Source organism: Parus major, chromosome 9 (genome assembly GCF_001522545.3).
Source record: "Parus major isolate Abel chromosome 9, Parus_major1.1, whole genome shotgun sequence".
In the NCBI taxonomy this organism is placed as follows: Eukaryota; Metazoa; Chordata; class Aves; order Passeriformes; family Paridae; genus Parus; species Parus major.
Genome location: NC_031778.1, coordinates 6,086,904 through 6,106,617, shown reverse-complemented (window position 1 = coordinate 6,106,617; position 19,714 = coordinate 6,086,904). Strand labels below are relative to the sequence as shown.

At 38.7% G+C, this 19,714-nt stretch overlaps 1 protein-coding gene across 20 annotated transcripts in view; it reads right to left on the bottom strand.

The window, feature by feature from the left end:
• Positions 1-19,714, bottom strand: part of GIGYF2 (GRB10 interacting GYF protein 2) — a 75,390-nt gene that overhangs the window by 55,530 nt on the left and 146 nt on the right. For 16 of the 20 annotated variants that reach the window (XM_015637169.3, XM_015637156.3, XM_015637161.3 and 13 more), the window contains exons 2-5: positions 18,856-19,370; positions 7,895-7,974; positions 5,174-5,303; positions 2,902-2,997 (exon numbers count right to left, since the gene is read on the bottom strand). In XM_015637169.3, the coding sequence (XP_015492655.1) occupies positions 2,902-2,997; positions 5,174-5,303; positions 7,895-7,935 (267 nt within the window). In that variant the 5' untranslated portion in view covers positions 7,936-7,974; positions 18,856-19,370. The remainder of the gene's footprint in view (positions 1-2,901; positions 2,998-5,173; positions 5,304-7,894; positions 7,975-18,855; positions 19,371-19,714) is intronic. The other 4 variants (XM_015637157.3, XM_015637158.3, XM_015637160.2 and 1 more) reach the window with 4 other exon arrangements.

Here is a 19,714-nt window from a genome sequence, read left to right as displayed (position 1 = left end):
TCAGAAAAGCAACATTTTACATAAAAAGAACCAGCAATTCCACCCAAAGCATGTCCATGTCCTGCTAGAGGGAACACTGTAGCCTTAAGTATCTAATTAAATACTACAAGACTAAGCACATTTAAGTTTAAATTAATGTAGCTGACATGATCCGTCATCCATCCCTAGATAATACATCTTTAAATCAGGTTGAGACAAGCTCCTTCCATAGTACGCATACAACTGCAGTGCCATCAGGTGCATAACACATCAGGAATTGTTCTGAATCTAAGGCCAAACTAATCCTAACAGACTCAGCTGCAACTGACACTATGTCAAAGTACCACTGTTCTGATCAGCCTTTCCTCTAAGGACTCCCAAAGCCTTGCTCCTCATGTTCTGAGACAACAATTCTATCCTAAATGCTCATTGAGGGGGTAAAAAGGTCTTTTAAACTCTCTTTTGGCTATCTGAATTTCAAGAACTTTCCTGTGCCACAGCAAGCAGCAAATCCGTTAATATTCATTTCAAGATCACTTTCTGAACATGACTCTTAACAATAAACAATGTTATGTCATGGGGAACAAACACCAGAAGTTCTAACTTCTAACCCTTGGTACCTCAAATCAGTCATGAAAACCGGGGGAAAAAAAAGGACATGAAAAACCAGATTGTTCACATCCTCTGGGTCCCCAGAAAGCATTAAAGGACAAGTTTTCTTAAAAGGGGAATACAGACCTCTTCTTTCAGATTATGATTTTTGTGGAGATTTTAGAGACTTGTTAAGCTGCTTAAAGGCTCCTGTATGATTACAGGTGAAAAGGAGCAGGAAAAAGCAGCGAGACAGTATACACCAACTCCGCAGGAGCTTTCAAGAATGGTGAAATACTGGGCACCGCAGCAGAGGACCACATCTATCCCTGAAGCTCAGCAGCACTTACCATCTCATCTGTATCTCATATCATCATACTCTCAATACCACAGCCTTCAACTCCTGTTATTCCTCACAGAGAGTATCTTGACAATCACCAAAAGTCAGCACCCCCTTATATTCTAAAAGGCCTGTAGTTCTTCCTGAAGGACTCCACTACGCATCAGCAAAAGAGTATGTCCAAAGACATTTACACAAAGGTTCAACATTTAGGTGTGCCACTGTATGTCTGGCTGACCATTTCTGGGGCTTGCTCTTGAATTCTTTCTCTTCCTACTCAAGAACAGAAGCTACAATAAGACTTCCCACAAAAGCATAGTCTCAATTTCAGTTGCCTTTTAAGACTAACTATGACAAAGTGCTCACAGTGTATCCATGCGAACTCAAATATAACTGCTGATTGAAAGCTAATCCATTAGTATCTTGTGTGAAAAGACAGCATTCTACAGAGACACAAGAAATACAGACCAACTCTGAAGAGAAAGGAAGTCTGGAAGAGATGAAGAGGATATGCCAAAACACACCCATGCATAAAATTAAATGAAAAATTCAGAAACACAACAGCCTGGGGCAGGCAAAGGAAGGAGGATGCTCTGGTATCTTAAGAAACAAATAGTAACACCCTTGCAAAAATCAAATTATTCAAGCCAATAAAAATACTCAGCTTCCTATTACAAAAGAAACAAACAAAAAAAACAAACCACAGTATTATGAAGTTAGAAAAGTGCTAGGAAACATGACAAATCAGAAAGCAACTGCAAAATCAAAAGTTCTGACAGCCAGAAAGAGGAAATCGGTTCAGAGTCAAAAGTCAGAGGCACTTATCCAGAGAAGATAGGTAGTTTTCTCCATTAGGGATCAAATTTAAGCAAGAGCTTTCAAACTACCAAGATCAGTCATCCTTTAAATGGAATCCTTATGGACTGTCTGTTTTTACTGTCATGCATCTCTATGTGCCTATATACCTATAGATAGTAAAGGAGGGGATAAACAAGCAATTGTATATTCACAGTGCAGTTAACAATACTGCATCTTCTTAATAAATGTTAACAGTCAAAAAACTTCATCAGTTCTCTAAAGACCACAAAACTGAGGCTACAGAACTTAGCCACTTCCGTGACTCTCTGGTTACCAAAGAGAAGGTGGAAAAAAACTGTAGTAAATGTCACTGATTTGAAAATGGCGAGTATTTTAACAATAGGTAACACTTCCCAGACAGATTGAATCCCAGATGGATCCTGGATTGAACAACCTACCTTCAACAGAACATTGGATGAAAAGACTTTTTTCTTAATTTAAAACAATAATTGAGCACGGATAGAATTTAAACTTGATCCTGACACAGTATGCTTTCATAATTTCTTTCTCTGTGTCCTAGGTTACAATGAAAAGGTGTAACCAAAGGTATGTATTCTATTGTCATCTTCATAAGCTGTTAAAATAGGTGAAGCAATGCTCTTTCTCTCCTCCATAACTCCCTCCAGGGGACTATCTCCGCTAATGGGCCATCAATGTCTCCCATGACCATAGGATTACATCCTCCCATTGTGAGACCCCCCCCTCCCAGGAGGAGGAAGCCAACCTTCCTAGCTTGATATCATCTGAGGCTTAGACCACCAGGAGAGCACTATCACTGGATTCCCAGAGGACCAGATCTTTCTACAGGATCACCTCTTCAACAAAACCACATTCATCACTCCAACAGGAGTGCAGCCATCATTTAATCGGACTGCTACCACCACCCTGACCAACAGGGTGTCAGGTGGTATTCTCTGTCACTTTAAAGCAGGGTTTCTGTATATTGCCTTTATTTTATTTTTCCTATTAAATTGTAGTTCTGACTTGGAATCTCCCGCTAATTTGCTTTCAGACTAGTACACTCTGAGACCTACTAATCTCAAATTTTATTGTTTTTCTTAATGGAAGCATACTCTTCATTATGTCTTTACACTAATATCAATCTAAAGTTTTTAAAAAATACATATACATACCTGTTCTTCTTCTGTAAAAGGTACAAGTGCCAGTGGTGGCAGGGGCTCCTCTTGTAAAATAGGCAAAAATTCCTTATCCAGAAGGTCTGAAGGTATCTATATGAAAGAAAAAGAGCATTCTACTACATCCAAGTATTTCCACTTAAGGGATTATTCTACACACACAGATTCAAAAGTTTTTATTCTGCCAACTCTGTCTCCATCTACCCAGAACTTCCAGTAACTCTTGTTGGGGGTGGGTATAACTGCTGCAAATTTACAACCCTCAGAAAAAAAAATACTATAAACAATGCATCCAAAGCATCACCCACCCACAAGACCACATATCAGAACTCAAACTTACACACCACTGCAACTGAAATTCGAATCAAGTGGCATTTCACCTGGTAAATTAAACAGTATTTCCTTTAACTTCAACACATTTTTATAGCCAGATTTTTAATTAACAAAACCACCACCTACAGCACAGAGGCATTTGATTTAAAGTAAGCAACTCCAATTTAAAACCAACCAGGAGAGTAAAAAAAAAAAACAACACCACCACCAAACCAACTAAAAAAAAAAACACACGGAAAAAGACAAGTAGTGAGACTCTATGTAGACTCTATGTATAGATTACCTAGAGAACACTAATGTTTTAAATCCAAATAAATTTTAACACTAATTTTGACTCAGAACCTCCATCAATAGATGTGACCATGAGAATGTGGACAAGAACATCCAATTACGTACAGCCAAGTGAGCTCCAATTATGCCAATGGACAACTGCTTGAAAAATATTTAGTTTTTAACACTAAATAATTTTTTTTCATTTAAATACATGCTAACAGAAGTCTGCCTGGTTTCAGTCAGTCTCTCTTAGAGATGCAACAGCTTAAGAACATTGCTGACACCTACTAGCTGACTAGAATGACTGTCAAAAGTCCTCTCAGTCTTCCTAACTAGAATCACTCAACACCCTGCAAAAATGTGGATTCAGAAGAAAGATATACTCTAATCATAACGGCCTTCTAGTGAACACATAGGAAAAAAAATATACTTTTGGACCATTCAAAACAATCAGAGAACATCCTGTAACACAGGATATTTGGGGGTTGTCCTGAATCAGCCCCAAGAGCAGAGATCTCAGCATCATCTGACATAACAAACACAAACTACAAAAAACAATGACTTCTGACTGGCTGACCTATTCAGGCATAGCACCAAGATTTAAATCACAGTTTCCTGTAGAACAGGACAATCCTGCACGTTCAAGCATGGCTTTAAGCTATACCACACTTAACAGACTTAGAAACATCTTTGACATTCAAAGCCCTTAAATCCATGTTTAAGCAACACAGGGCTCCCAGCATTGTAGAATGTCAGCACAGCCAAGACAGGACAGGAACATGAAGCTGTGTGTACATCTCCATTTCAAACTCAAGGCACAATCTTGACGTCATTTCTTGCAGTCCCTCCCTCCCTCCCTGAGGTTAAGCTCTCAGGGGAATTCAGACTTCCAACTCCACTTCAACAATAAATCAACCACTGTCACCATCTAAAGAAAAACCCAATGTTTACAACTGTAAAATATACTAATAATTTGCCTGAAAGATCTCTGAAATTTTATATAATCTTTTACACCACTGAGAACCTTTGTTTGAAGGAAGTTCTTGATTTTCTATACTGCTCTTATGCATTACATGTCATTGTTTCTGTCCTGATTCCCAGAGAAATGAGCTACCTGAGGACCGCTCCCATTGGGCTAGTTACCTGCTAAAGTGAACTGACTTAAAATGGAATAAATAGAGACCTCTTGTTTTTTTCAGATAATCTGCTCATATGATTTATTGCTTGTCTTTGTAGCTGAATCAAATAACATTACGCACTACATTAAATAAAATCCTACTGAAGCAAGCAAATCTGCACAGCTGCAAGGAGAGTTTAACCCTCCGTCATCTGTGAAAGTAGGACTGAATATGGCAATCAGGTTTTTTGTTCTCTGGGGTACAGAAAGTTACCCCTAAAATGGAAAAAAAACCACCAAAAAACAAGTAACACACAAACAAACAAAAATATAAACAAACAAAAAACCCAAAAACATTGGATCTAGTAAAAGTTCAATCAAAGAAGTGCACACATGAAAACCCCCCACGATCAGCCCTCTTCAATCTGGGATTGCAAGGGATACGCGATTTCTTTGTCCATAATCACAAAATACAAACAACTATTCTTAATCACAAGACTGTCATTAGGAATATACACATCAGGCCACCGTCCTCTTCCTGCTCACCTTATTATCCTTTAGAAAAAGTGCCAACATTTCTTCTCTCCCATAGCGATAGTCTGCTAGTTTGTACTTCGGCAAAGCCGGAGACAGAGGAGGGGATGTCACACTCCCGCCACTAGACAAAGCTCGCAGCCTAAAAGAAAGCAGAAAAGCAATGAAAACTGAATTGAGAATCTCTTCACCTGTGCTACCATTCTTCTGCACATTTACAGATTTCACACAAAAACATAAATACAATACTGAAAGTAAAGACATCAATACTCTAAATCTCAGTGCTTTGATAGGAAGAGTGGAAGAACCTCCATTGTTTCACCCCCAGCCAGGAGAGCAAGAAAAAAAATTCCCACGAGCACATCAAGGAATTCAACTTTAGCCAGGAAAACTCTTATATTGGCTATACAGCAAGTCAGCTATACCCACCTAAAGCCTTACCTAAGCTGTTTACACGGGCCGCACACATATCAGTACATCTTAATGACAACAGCTTCCTTTTGCCAAGAAAAATTCTTACCATGCTAGGAGAGTGCAGCAAATATTAACTTAAGGGAAGACTTTATTCAGATATTTCATGAACTTTAACAGTACAGCATACTAAATTTTATAACAAAGTTTCTTCTTCTGTCTCTGGAATCCTCCCTTACCACAAATTCCTTTTCCACAAGTTAAAATTAATGGCTTTTGTTTCAGAGTGCATATACCATCTAATTTAGGCTGTCAATAAATAAAACCTAAAATTAAAAAAAAATCTATGTACGAAATATAGTGACACTACTCCAGAGAAATTAGAAACAGCTACCTAATAAATCTAATTTATGGTAACAGATAAACATGCTATTACATTTGTTCCCATCCCACACAAGTAAGTTACTCGAGTTCTTGCAGGTAGCATCTTACTGTTGTACATTATTCCCCCTCTGCAGGTGAATTAGTCTCATTCTACACAGCCACTTCCTCAGCTACCCAAATATTTCGTATTTTTAAGTTTGAGGAATGTTTTACAAAAGGATATGTGTCAAGAAACAAAACCCTGCCAATTTTCTCACATTCTCTTTGATGGGCAACATAGACAAGTAAAACAGTAAAAGCTTTTCTCAGCAATCAAAAAATCCTTCAAAGGGAAGTAGGTCTAAACTAAAACAGTGGTTCAGAGGCTACCTTTCACCTAATTATCAAAGCATGCTTTGATTTGTTTTATTGCTCTTTAAACAGGAAAGAAAAAAATAATTTTCAAGTCAAAAGTTGATCTTATTTTTTAGTTTGGTGCCACCCCGTGGTAGTTCCTCTATGTACCACTTCCAAACAAATTGTGCCTGGGAAAGAATTATTTAAAGGATTTGATGGCTCGGTGCAATGTTCAACACCAATCAGATCAAACGTGATCCAGAGTTTCACTGTTAAGTGATACAGCAGCTTATGTAGTCATGTACAGACATGACTGTACCACAACCCCAAAGAAAAACTATCTATCTTATGTTCCATTATTCCTGTAAAAATATACTAATTCACTGAATATATGCTTCCATATATAATCTAATCTGGTTTTTAATCTAACTGGAGATTCACTACAACAGTCCCTTTACTATGATACAGCAATTAAGTTACTGTTGAAGTACATGTGTTTTTTTTAAGAACTGCCTTACCCCTTCTCTTTTTTTAATATAACTTTGGCTTCCATCCATCAAGAATCTAATAATGTCTGTCTCTTACACCAAAGAGCACTCCTGCACAAGATATCTGCCTGGTGGGTATATTTATAGAAATTGATAAATTCATTCTTTAACCTTCTTTCATTCTAACAAAACAGACTGAGCTCTCACTGTTTCACAGGCTGCAAATCATGTCTTACTTCTTCACTAAATCTTCTCCAATTTCTGTACATTGTGTATAGAAATGTGTCAGCAAAAGTGAATGTGTTATTCAAGTAACAGTTCTAATCACATGCTATGCAGCAACTGTATTTCCTATAACCACTCACATTCCCATTCACACACTTGGAGATCAATCACTCTTCAGAAACCACACCATTCAGAAGTTTTGTTTGTAACTGAAGTCACCAATACTTTAACAAGAAATTGGAACAAATACTGAATAATCACACCTGTGCAATTGCTCTTTAGCAAAAGCCAGGACAATGCATGTCAGACAAGCTGTAAAACTAACAGGTGACAAAATTATATGACCGCATGGATTCCCATGAACACAATAGCTCTCTTTTCCTAACACTTTTCAATACAAACGTGCAGGACACTGACACAAAACTCACACTTTTACCATATTCCATACATGGATTGGTTTTATTAAAATTAGGAAAAGAAAAAGCTTGCTTAGCTATAGATCTAAGCACAGTGAGGAGAGTTTAAGAACTTCCTTATTAACATGCATCACATAGAAAGACTGAATAAGCACATCTTCAATTATTCTGTGCATACCTCTGAGATCATAAACATTACTCCTCCCTCAAATGCTTGGCAGCAAGGTAAATATTATGCATTAACATAACAAAAAATCCAACTCAATTCATACACACTGCCAATTCACAAAATGAAGACTAATTTTATAACATTGCTTTACATCACAGGCCATGGACTGAGGTGAAGCAGGACAAAAAAACAAAGATAAATCCCATTCAGTCCCATAATCAATTTTGCTCCAAATGAAGTGGAAAAAAAAAATAAAAATCCTTTTAGACAAGTTCTGGAGTCTGACAAAACAGACAAAACTTACCATTCAGGCCCAAAGTTAAGTGTCTGAGTTTCTGCTGCCATTTTTTCCTGTTCTATTCCTCTTTTTTAAAAAGTGTGAACCTGAAAAATAAATATTTATTATCAAAACAGCTGGATTGATACAGCCCTTCACAGATTAATTCAAAACACAAAAGCACACCTGGTCATGCAAAGAAGTGAAAAAATTAACTATATTGAAATTTATTTTTTTTAAGGAATCCATTTCAGCTTTCCAACACAGACTGATTTAGTAGTATAGGAACAACTGCATCTAGATTTCTTCCCTAAATCCCTCTTTTAACAGCTCAAAAAGGACACTGGATTAGGGTGTCTGAGGAAACAATTTGTACAAACACAGAGAACTTGATGCATAATCCTCTTCTCTAAGAACAGTAATGCTTAATTAACAGAATTGCCGCTTCCTGACAATTACAAGAGGATAAAAACCCCACTAGAATTACAGCAAGACAGATTTGCCAGCTGAGTGGCAGAGTATTCAAGAATTTTCCACTGCTCATTCTTGAAAAATAGGCCTTCTAAAGATTGAGTACATCCAATGCTACAACATCCTCCAAAATTCTGCAGGCAAATGGCAGTATTTCTTTCATTCTTGGTTTTATTAAGGAAAAAAAAAAAAAAAGCCTAACTTCAGACTTCAGTTAATTTCATTGCATTTAGCCAAGGTAGGTCCTGCAGACTAGCAAAGCTCAGGTCAAGTTCTTACATATCCAGAGTATATGGATAAGAGCAGGTGAAGCCATACAGGAAAGAAAGAACAAGACAAAATAAGGCTATGAATTTTTCCCTAACAAAAGCAAGTCCAGCCCAGGCAGATCTGGAGAAGTGACTTTTCAAGCAATAAATACAGATCCTCTTTCCTTCCAGCAGCAGCCAAATCCAAATCTGCAGAGGAAGATAGTAAAGCCCAAGAAAAAAAAGAATTTGAAGCAACATCTGCAGACATTGGTTGATTAGACTCGAAGAACCCATAACATCAGGGAAGAAACTGCTGTATCAGAACGCCATCCCTTAGCAGATCCAGGGACAAAATAAGGAACTCCATGAGTTTGTCTATACTTTGCATGAAAAGGTGATGAAAGAAAAAAAATCCAGGGAGACAGAGGTGGAAAGGGCACTAGTTACTGAAAAAAACAAGACAAAACAAAACAGGAAACTTTTTTTTTCCATATATTTCCTATATATTCCATAGAAGCAATGATATTAAAGAAAATAAATCAAGGTCCTCAAAGCTAGAAAATGACAAAACATGCTAAAACAAAATATGCTAAAATTGCTTGAGTAGATTTTACTCAAATACTTCGGGCATAAGATTACAAATGCTTATAAAACTCCCTGCAGCCTAAACCCACCAACTAACATTTGGCTTACATATTTTAACAACATGCAGTATCTTCTTTGTCCCATACACAAAGTAATTAATATACTAATCTTAATGTTTTTATTTTCACAGTAAATCTAGACAATTAAATGGAATTATCCCTACTACCATCACCAAAAGCTAGTAGAAAAAGACACAGATATTCTCACAGGCCTAGTCTGAGATGATTTTTGTCAGATCTGAGCTGCCATTTTGAAGCAGCTGACAGATCATTAGAACATTCAAGGTATATCCACTCACCATCCTACAAATCAAAATAAAAGGTGAGGTACCCAAAGACAACAGGCAGCAGCTAACAAGAGAAAATATTGTGGGGCAATTCAAGTAAACTATCATGCACACTTGGGCAGAGAAAAGTGTCTAACACAATTCCCAGTAGCCTTAATTGGACAGCTGTCCCTCCACTTCCTGCAATGCCTGTAATCCCTCTTCTGGGGGTGGCATGGGGTGGAGAGTTTTCAGATCAACGCAAGCGCATCGTCAAGGAACCTGGGATCTTTAACTCTGAACATCAAAGCCAGTCTAGTATCAGTAATATCAAAAAAGGCTGGCACTCAGGGTTTAACAATGAAAACACAGCTGAAAAGCATCAGATATAAGAACAAAGCACTAAAACCCAGTTAGGATCAAGCTGTTCACTGGTTCTGGACCCACTCAGCCCCACTCTTCAGCCTCTTGCCTTCCAAAAAAATTGAGGATGCTGTGTCATTTTTCTCTACTAGACTCCTTAGCAGTTTGGTACCTACAAGAATGCTAGTCTCCTCCCAGTGAGCTGTTAAATGGCTTTCCCTATCCCTCATTTTGGCCACAGTACTTAGTTTTGTGAACCCTTCTTCTTCTGTATTGCGTTCAGGTACGTTACTCCATCCCTAGAAGTTCTGACTGTATGAATTTTGAACTGAAAACAAGACAACTATAAGTGAATGAAATTGCACTGAATACATCCCCCCAAAACAGAATAAAACAGATGTGGAAATGATCTGAATAGGTGTGAACAAGTGAACTGAATAGACTCAGAAATAAAACACACATGAAAAAAATTACGGGCAAGGCTGAGAAAAAAATGCTGGATAAGAGGCACCCTGGAAATGGGCAATGACTTGGGAGGAGGAGGGCAGAGAACAGGGAAAAGGCTCAGGAAAGCTAAGACAGCATGTGCACCAGAGGAAAACACTTAAAGCCACATCAGAGCAGATGAAACAGAGGGAGTGGAAGCCCTGTTTCTGCTTCCACTGGTTCTCAAACTGGAAGCCAAAAAGGGGAAAGAATGGAAGCCAACCTGAGAGGAACCTCTGACGGTGACTGCACACCACACCTGGCTTGTGTGCAGGAGAAGCTGTACTAACTGGAAAGGCAAGTTGGAGTGGACAAGGCAGCACTCGCATCACAGGAGGCAAAAGTCAGGGTGGAGCAAGAAAAAGGATGAGGTATTCAGAGACAGGAATGAATGATCAGGTCACAAATTTAACCATTTTGGCTAAGCAAAAGGTGTGAACTTATCACATCTTTATTATCTAGATCACTTTCTTGGGTCTTAAAATTCAATATTAATAGCAGAAATGTTGATTTTGGTCTTTATTAAAATGCTACTTCCTTATTAAACAAAGACGGCAAATTACAAAAACAATATATACCTAATATTTCCTCCTTGATATAATTTGATGAGGGAAAAGCTCCTTTCTGAACAGTTAGTTCTGTGAGTTAAGGTTTTCTATAAATCAAAGGCTATTGATCAAGGAATCTCCACAGCCACAGATTTTATATGGGCAGAGAGCACATGGGCAGTCTCAAGCTGAAGCAAGAAACTGAGGTAATATTTTGATAATGGCCAGTTAGCACCACTGCTTGGCCAAGGTGGCTACTCGGTGCTTCCCACCAATCCTCCAAAAAGGAACATTTTTCCAAATAAGGACAATACCTGATCAAAGTGCCAGTGAACTCTACAGTTGGGGTTTTCCTGCATATTTTGGGGGAACTGGTTCATAAAACTGGAATTGGGACCCTGTTTTCCTGGGGTAACAGCCACAACCAGCCACCAGCATGCAGGAGTGAAAAGAGAAGAAATCACATCAACCCCACCAACAACCTGCAGGCTGGCAAGGGGGAAAAACCTCTATTTTGTCTACTCTTTAGTACTTTCAAAGTCAGAAGTCCACCCTCTGAACAGACACAAACTGCAATCTAATAACATGAAGGCTTTAAGTGGCTTTCACTCACAATTAACAGCTAATATTATACATGCAGAAGCTGCCATCAGCAACACTCATTTCACTAGTTCACTTCAGGAACAATGGTTATTTTACCAAGCTTACAGTTTCTTAAATTATTTTTCAAGCTTGCTGTTTATATTTAGTACCTTACAAATATATTAAAGCTCTCAAACATCTGCTACAGACATGAGCCAGAACTCAATTCTTCTAGCCAGATTTATGTGTTAAAATGCATTAGATATTTCAGTTGGAGGTCTGCAATTACTGTGGCACATTTTGCCCATAAGCTCTGGTATCTTATTTAAAACATACAGCTAGCTAATAAGTATTGGGACAAAAAAAGCTGTTTTCAGAGACTTGAAAGATCAAAACCACCATGTTTTCCAGACTTTGCTCAACCTCACATAAGTGCCATTTAAGGCTCATCTGTTACTGATAGGCACCTGCATTAAGATTTTCAGGCAATGTTAAATTTCTACATTTCCATTACAGAATTCTCTCTGCTAGCAATTCATGGCTATCTGTCTCACCAAGATGTTCTGCTGTTCTGAGCAGAGACTTCCAAGAGAGAGGTTCTTAGCATTCCTAGTTAAGCTTAAGCAATGACTGCATTCAAGTCTGACCATCTAATTTTTTATGGAGACAAACAAAAAATAAAAAAATTTTAAAAAAAATTAAAGATTTGGACTGTCAATGCAATTTACAGCTTTGGGGCCACTGCATGCTTAGGGGTTTTTTTATTAACTTTGGAAACCTAAACCTTTGAAAGAAAAAAATATACCACTGATCCCTCCTATACATAGCTCTTATTTTTAAATCGTCTATTCTCTGATCAGAGACATTTAGGAAGAAAAGTATCCTTTCCTTTCAAGGTAGTTCTGCTGCTACTGTAGGTCTGAAAGAATCTTTCAAACCTAGAAATTGGATGAAAATGCGAGAAGCAAAGAACACAACAGAAATGCAACGTGAACAGACTTAAGTGCAAGGAAATGGGTTCTCCTTAAACAAATACGGAGAAGGAATTAACAGCAATGTTCCACTGTTTAAGAGCAACATTACATCAAGATGAGAAAATTTCACCTTCCACAAGCAAGAAAACATTCCAAAGACAGCTACTAGACCTAGCTGATGTCAGTGCCAATAACTGTGTTTTAAAAAAAAAATTAACGGGTTGACTGAATAATTAATGCTGATTTTCTCTAATTCTTGAAATATTAAAGATGATCGACAACTGTATGCAAGCTACCTTTGAAGTACAATGGTAAACAGGATGACTCAGGTGGCTACACAACCTGTTTGATATTAATCACTGGCTAAAGCAGACAACACTGATTAAAAGACACTGACATAATTAAGGCCAGGCAACATAGATTTATGGAAGACATGCAATCAAAATAAACTTTTCTAAGAGTAGAAATGTCATTACTTGCTCAAGTAGATAGATTTTAACTTCTGCGGGACATTTCGATTTAGTAGAATGTTAAAAAGAACAAAATCATTCAGAACCACACAAGAAGTCTCAAATCATCACAACCTAATTTTTTTTCTCTTCTGCAGAATCTACAACCCATCTCAGACAGAACAAAATTCTCAAAAGCAAGCAAAAGTTAAGAAGCCATCTTCTACAGAGTCTGTAACACTGGCCACAAAACTTCTTAAATCTAAGGATGACAAACATGGATATGGTAAATAATGGAAATTATACATCATCAATAGTACCATCATGAATTATTCAATGACTCCATCCAGTACAGCAGGTTGCACTGAATAAGGCAAAGTCAAGAGACTCACAAGCAGAAAACACAGGTGATATATAAGAAATGCAAGGCTATTCTGGAAAAAGTGTCCTGACACCATGATGAGATTTGTGACATTAATCAACTGATATGATACCAGATCAACTAGAAGAGCTAACAAAAAAAATTTAACACAGGAAAAAGAAAATGCAGAGTAAATATACACCAAATTCTACCACTGAAGGGATACAGTATCCTTTCTGTTGCAAGAGGCAAAAGAGCTGATAAATCAGGTGTTCAAAAATTGATAGAACTTGACAGACGTGCCTTACAGTGAGAAGAAAAAACAACAACATACTCAAGCTTTATTTATTGAGCTTTAAGAAAAAAATTAAGTATCTTAGTCTGTAAATGATCACTCATGTAAAAACATCAGAAGACCCAAGTTTACTCAGTGAAGGGACTGAAACAAGGCATTCAGAGATAATCAACAAACCTAGTTGGTTTTAGATCAATGTGAAATTATTTTTGAACAAATATGTTCTAATTTAAATAGAAAATTAATCATAAAAAAAAATCCATTAGTCACATTATACAAGATGCCAGATAAGTCACAAGAGTCCCTTCTGGCTTATCAAACCTGATTCCTGATAAAGGCAGTGAATTTTCCAAGGCCTATCTACCCACACATCAAAGTTTTTCCTACGAGAACAATGTCCAAACCATGCACTTCTCCAGAAACTACACTTCTACTATTACACTTACATTTCTTAATCTCTAGAAGTTTTATAACCTCCCTGTCTCAAACCCTTGCAAAAGTATTTCAATCTCTTGGCAGTTTCTCATCAAAAATTGTCCATGACTACCTCAAATGGCACTTTCAAACTGGCACTTCTCTGCTCACTGCACCTCATCACAAGGAGCTTCACATCACATGGAGCACCTCAGCTTGGAAGGTGTTACACCCTAGTCAAGAACAACAAATACAAGTAGCCCTTCAAGGACTGAAATGACATAAGAGACTAACAAAACCTACACACCAAATAATCAAGTCCAAGAAAATGTAGAACATTAAGTAACACAACTCCAGATGTTCTCCTCCTTTCCTACCTACTATAGTGAACTTAGTGGTTAGAGGTAGGCTGGAGAGCTATCCACTTCTTGCTTCACCTGCATACAGCCAAATGTGAATGCTTTTCCCACTTTACCAACCAGAACACAGTGTGACCTCCACCTTTATTAGCCGACTCCCAGCCAAAGGCAGACACCAGCGATTAAGCTCCAAGCAGAGTCAGAGAACCACACCCTTGGCCTTGCCACTAGCTGGAACACAAATGTTTCTCATTCCAAATCCTATCCAAAAATCCTGCCGGAACGGCCAGCAGCCAGACTGTGAACCCACTGCACCACCTCTCTCCCGCTCATCAAATATAGTTTTATAGCCCATACATATTTCCAAAGTGGAAGAACACAGCTTCAGATTACATTCACTGAATTAACAGATCTGGGTTGCTGAGAGGGTTCAGGGGTTCATTTTCAAAATGTCATTTAAACAGCCAGCTTCTCTGGGCTTTGGAAATTCTCTCCCTCCCCTCCCACCCTGTTCCTTGAGGTACCCTGCTCATGCAGTTCTGAGACATCCTATACTTCAGGAAACAAACATTCAACAGTGAGCATTTAGTAAAAATATTCTAACAGAGAGAATCAGAATGTGTATCAGACTGCAGAGTACACATGAACTACAATACTTTTTAATAGCTTATCCATTTTTGCAAAATTTGCTAAAAAAAAAAAAAAATCACTTGTTTTGATCTAAGAACCATATCTTTGTAAACTGACTTGTGATATTAGCCTGATCCTGGCCTCAGTACTATTAAAACTTAGTATTACAAAAAAAATAACATATGCAGATGATTCAGCATTAACTAAGCCTACCATAAAAGTTTAACTGGTTTCAATGGTGGTTGAATGGAGCCTCTGATTTATTAAGTCAAGTTATGAAATAACTTTTTTACATAAAAACCTTGCCATATGCTATTCAATGATCAGCCTCACTCACATTCTGCCACACACAGTCTAACACTGACATCAGCCCTGCTTTGTGCAGCAGGCTGGAGCAGACAACCACCAAAGGCTCTTCCAACTAAATCATCCTCAGATTCCAACACACGTGGCTCAAAAAAATCAGTTTATAAATCCATTACTTGCCAGCCAAACCAACTCCTTGCCATATGACATCCTAAGGCTGAAGGCATGCAACTTCAGCTACTCAGCTATCATCACAAAACTTCACCCAAAGTCATCACTGGAGTATCTAGAGAGCATCTCTTCCTTGTTTCTTCCAGGTCTGAATGAACATACCACCACACATGGATCCTATCTGTTTTCACCCAAACTGATCTACCTATGGACATCTATAGCCTCGGAGTCTCCCAGTCACACAAGCTAGTATCTTTATCATAAAATATTATTAACAGATTGCAATTTACATGTATTGTCAAGAAGAGAAAGAACATTAAAAAACCTGTTTCATTGTAACCAGAACCTGAAACAAGTATTTCTCTACTGAATAAAAAGGACAAAATTTCAAGTAACAAAACACTTCCAACTGCAGTGCATCATGCTTACTTTCACGGGAATAGTAACTATTTAACACTACAAAAATATCTTTCTAACCAGTGTTTGTAACTGTATATGTAAGGTTTATAATGACAACTTACATATACAAGTAGGCCCACTAAAGCCATTGAGTTACTGTTCTTTATTTCCCTAGATTTTTTTAAACATGTGGCCAAAGAGAGAGAATTATGATAATGCACTGTTTTAATAACAGAGACAATAAAAAATTAGTAAGTGATCCAAAAAGCAGTCAACAACGCAGTACTTTAAAACAAGTCTCTAAATAGCCACCAAAATTTTTCATTGACCTACACACTCTACAACCTCTACACAGCGCATGGGACTCCTTCTGCTTTTCTCTATAATCCTGAGGTCTACATATCCAGCTTCTATGTCTTACAAGCTTTAAGGATTACAGGAGAGGCTCACCCCTGAAAAAACACACTTTGATTTCAAGCTTGGGTAAAACGTCAGATGCATCAAAACAATTCTATGCATCTTTTCCATATCTTTTTTTTCTTTTCTTTTTTTTAAATAAATAAATAAATAAATAATTAGGGGAGAAAGAGGTAAAGGCAAATTTCAGTGGCAGCCTAGTTTCCCATGCAAGCATCAAGCCATATCTACAGTGTATAAATTGAAAGAATGTTTAATCACCTTAAGAGAAAATGGAATGAAAGCCCTCCCTCCGCAAAAAAAAAAAAAGAGAAGTGGACACATTTTGTAATCAACACACAGTGGCAATCTCGGCTCCTAACAAAGCTATGCAAAGACCTCAGCCTGCTACAATCTCCAGCTGCCAGCTGAGCTAAACATGAAAAAATAATGGTATTAAACATCCCCATGATGAACTAGTTATATATATCCACACACATTACCACCAACCACAAGAGGGCCAAACTTAAAACACTTAATTCTTAGTTCCATCCATTACTTAGGCACACCTTGAGCAAACTTGCTAAGTTTTCTCACTTCTGGTGATTTTCAAGCCCGATCCTTTATGCAAACAAAAAAAAATGTTCCAGAGTTTAGAGCAAGAGATACAAGGAGAGGCTAAGCTGGGCAGGAAACTGATTTTGTTCCCATATAGCAAACCCCATCCCCCTGCAGCATTTCACACACCTTGGATTTCAAATGTCACCCTACAAATTAAAATAAATTGATGAGAAAACCACACAAAGAAAGAGTCCCTTTCAAGGCAAATGCTTCCTCAGTAAACAAAGAAAAAGGTTTCTCCTCACCAAGGCATCCAATGGCTGTTTAGCAAGCTCTGTAGGGAGAAGTTTCCCTTGCTCTGCCCCACAGTTCTATCTATAATCATGAATTATATATAGTTTATCTCCACTAATCTTTGAGCAGAAGCACTGAAGAGGAAAAAAGGTAAGAAAAACTAAGGAAATGGACTATTTTGTTCTAAATCAGAGAGAACTTAATGTACTTTCAAAAGTCCTAAGGAAGAATTTTAAAGACCTCGATGAAAGAGGAAGAAACATATACCTGACAGTTACCTGAACTTGCAAGACCATACTAAAGTAGCCAAAATCAAATTTCACATTCTTCGTAATTAAAACAAATAAATGAAGAGAGAGGCCAAAGGGGAAAGCACAGATCATAGTGCCCAGCTCATCTTCATCTGTTACTCTGAACCAATGCTTTCCCTTCCAGGTTTAAAAAGAAAGATCTTTCACCACAGAGATGTACCACCAAAGCCTTCAGCCACTCAGCTCTCACAATTTGTTCCATGAGACTGACATCTAGGGTTGTTTTTATTTTAATGAAGTACCTATAAATTTTAAAAAACTGACAATTTTTTTCCTACATTCAGGTACGAGGAACTCCACTTTGTCAGAGAACTTCATTCAGACAAGTGGCCTTAGCAGAGATACAGTGGTGCTTAGTCTCAATTCCTTAAAACCCAAAACCTACTTCACTCTCCCTTTTTATACAATTTTTTTCCTCAACTGAGTAAAACAATAAGGAAAAAATTAATGAAAAAGCCCGCAACTGCCTATTGAAAAGCATTTTTTTTCACTTATATAAGCACAGAGATCATAGTTTTAGCTTACTGTATGTTTTAGAAAGGCAAGCAAAAATCCTAATAGGAGGAGCACCTGAGGATATTTTACAACCCTCAAGGTCAACACCTGTAAGAGAGTGTCTGCAAGATTCCAAGTTTCTACTGTGGTATCAATTTTTTTTTTAAAGTACCCTGTGAAACAAATCATACCTGTTCCAAAACCGCATTTTAATTCTATGCTCTTGCTTTGAAATAAGCGCTCAAGAAACCATCCAGAAAAAGGCTCCAAAAGAAATACAGCAACCAGATGTCCCCAGGCATGTTCCTGTATCCAGGAGCTAGGAGAGCCTGAGAAGCTCTTAAAACCATTCAACTCCAGTGTTTACACACAATATTGCCAGATACTGAAGCATGTTATCAAAGTATCAACATAAAAGGTGACATCCAACTTCCAGGGTTAAAATTCTACCCTCTCTTTAATTTAGCTGACTATTAGACAAACTTTTTTTTTTCCCTAAATCACACATTCATTGAGAAATTAACACCAATACACAAGCACTGATATCAACTGAATTGTAAAACTGCATGAACCTAGGGAGCAAAGCAGGTGCAGAAAGGGCCATGGACACTCCAGCATTTCTGCTGGCACCCCAGGATTATTTAGGTTTTCACACCAGCATCAGCTAACTGCTCAAAGGATACCTATTCAAATGCATGGCAAGAAAACAAACACCCGGTAGTAATAATGCTCTTAGTATCTACTGCAGTCACCACCCAAAAACAAAATTTAAAAATACCAAAACGAAGCTTTTGTTGGTGACAACTGCAACCAATTTTGTTTCCAAAGGTTTTCAATTATCACACTGTGTATCAATCAAATGCTACATTCACATAAACGGCAAATTAACTTTTGTTTATTAGAGTTTCTTAAGAACAAAAGCAACCAGCAGAGTCATAAGAAAAAAAAAGATTCACACGTACTTTCCAGGAACTTGCCCAAATCAGCTCCTGAAGCAAGAAAATAAAATGAGCAGTAAGAAGTTAGAGGATAATCAGAATTCAAAAGTCTTTTCCCCGCCCATCCAAACAAACAGATATTCAAGAATTACAGTAAAAGCAGCACACCACGAACGTTGAACTGAATGTTACTGGGGAAAACGTGGATTTTTATTCCAGAAGCACTACTTGGCAATGCCTCCTTTTGACCTACACCTTGTCCCAATTCAGAGTGCAATCACAGAGAACTGAAAGAGCCATAAGTACTCTGTTGACACTGAAACTACTTGTCTTGGATCAATACCAAACGTACACAATTCTGATCGATGCTCTCTTCAGCCTGCCAAGGCCTCTCCAGTCAAACACTGCCGGTCACCGCTGCTCCCAACACCCTGCTGCCTGCGCGGGGGAAGGCTCGGAGCTCCCTCCTTCCTCGGCCAGTGTAACCCGACAGGGCCGGGCGTGCTCGAAGCGGGGCTCACCGCGGCGCTCCCGCTGGGCTGGGAGGGGACGAGCGAGTTCACAAGGGTCAGTGCGAGGGGAGACGGCCCCGGAGGGCGGTGAGGAGCCGCGGGCGCCCCGCCGCCGCCTGACAAGTACCAAGGACCCACACGGAGACCTCAAGGCCCGCTCGCCCCAACTCCAACGACCCCTGAAGAGGCCCATAGGGAGCGCAGGGGGGCCCTCCAGGCGAACCCCCCCCTCCCCCCGGGCGGCCTCGCCTCCCGGTTAGGCCGCGGGGCGCCTCGGTGCTGCGGCAGCCGAGGCGGACGGGGGCCGCCGACAGAGCCGGTGGTCTGACGGGGCGCGAGGCGGCGGGGGTGTGGCGGGGCCGGCCGAGACA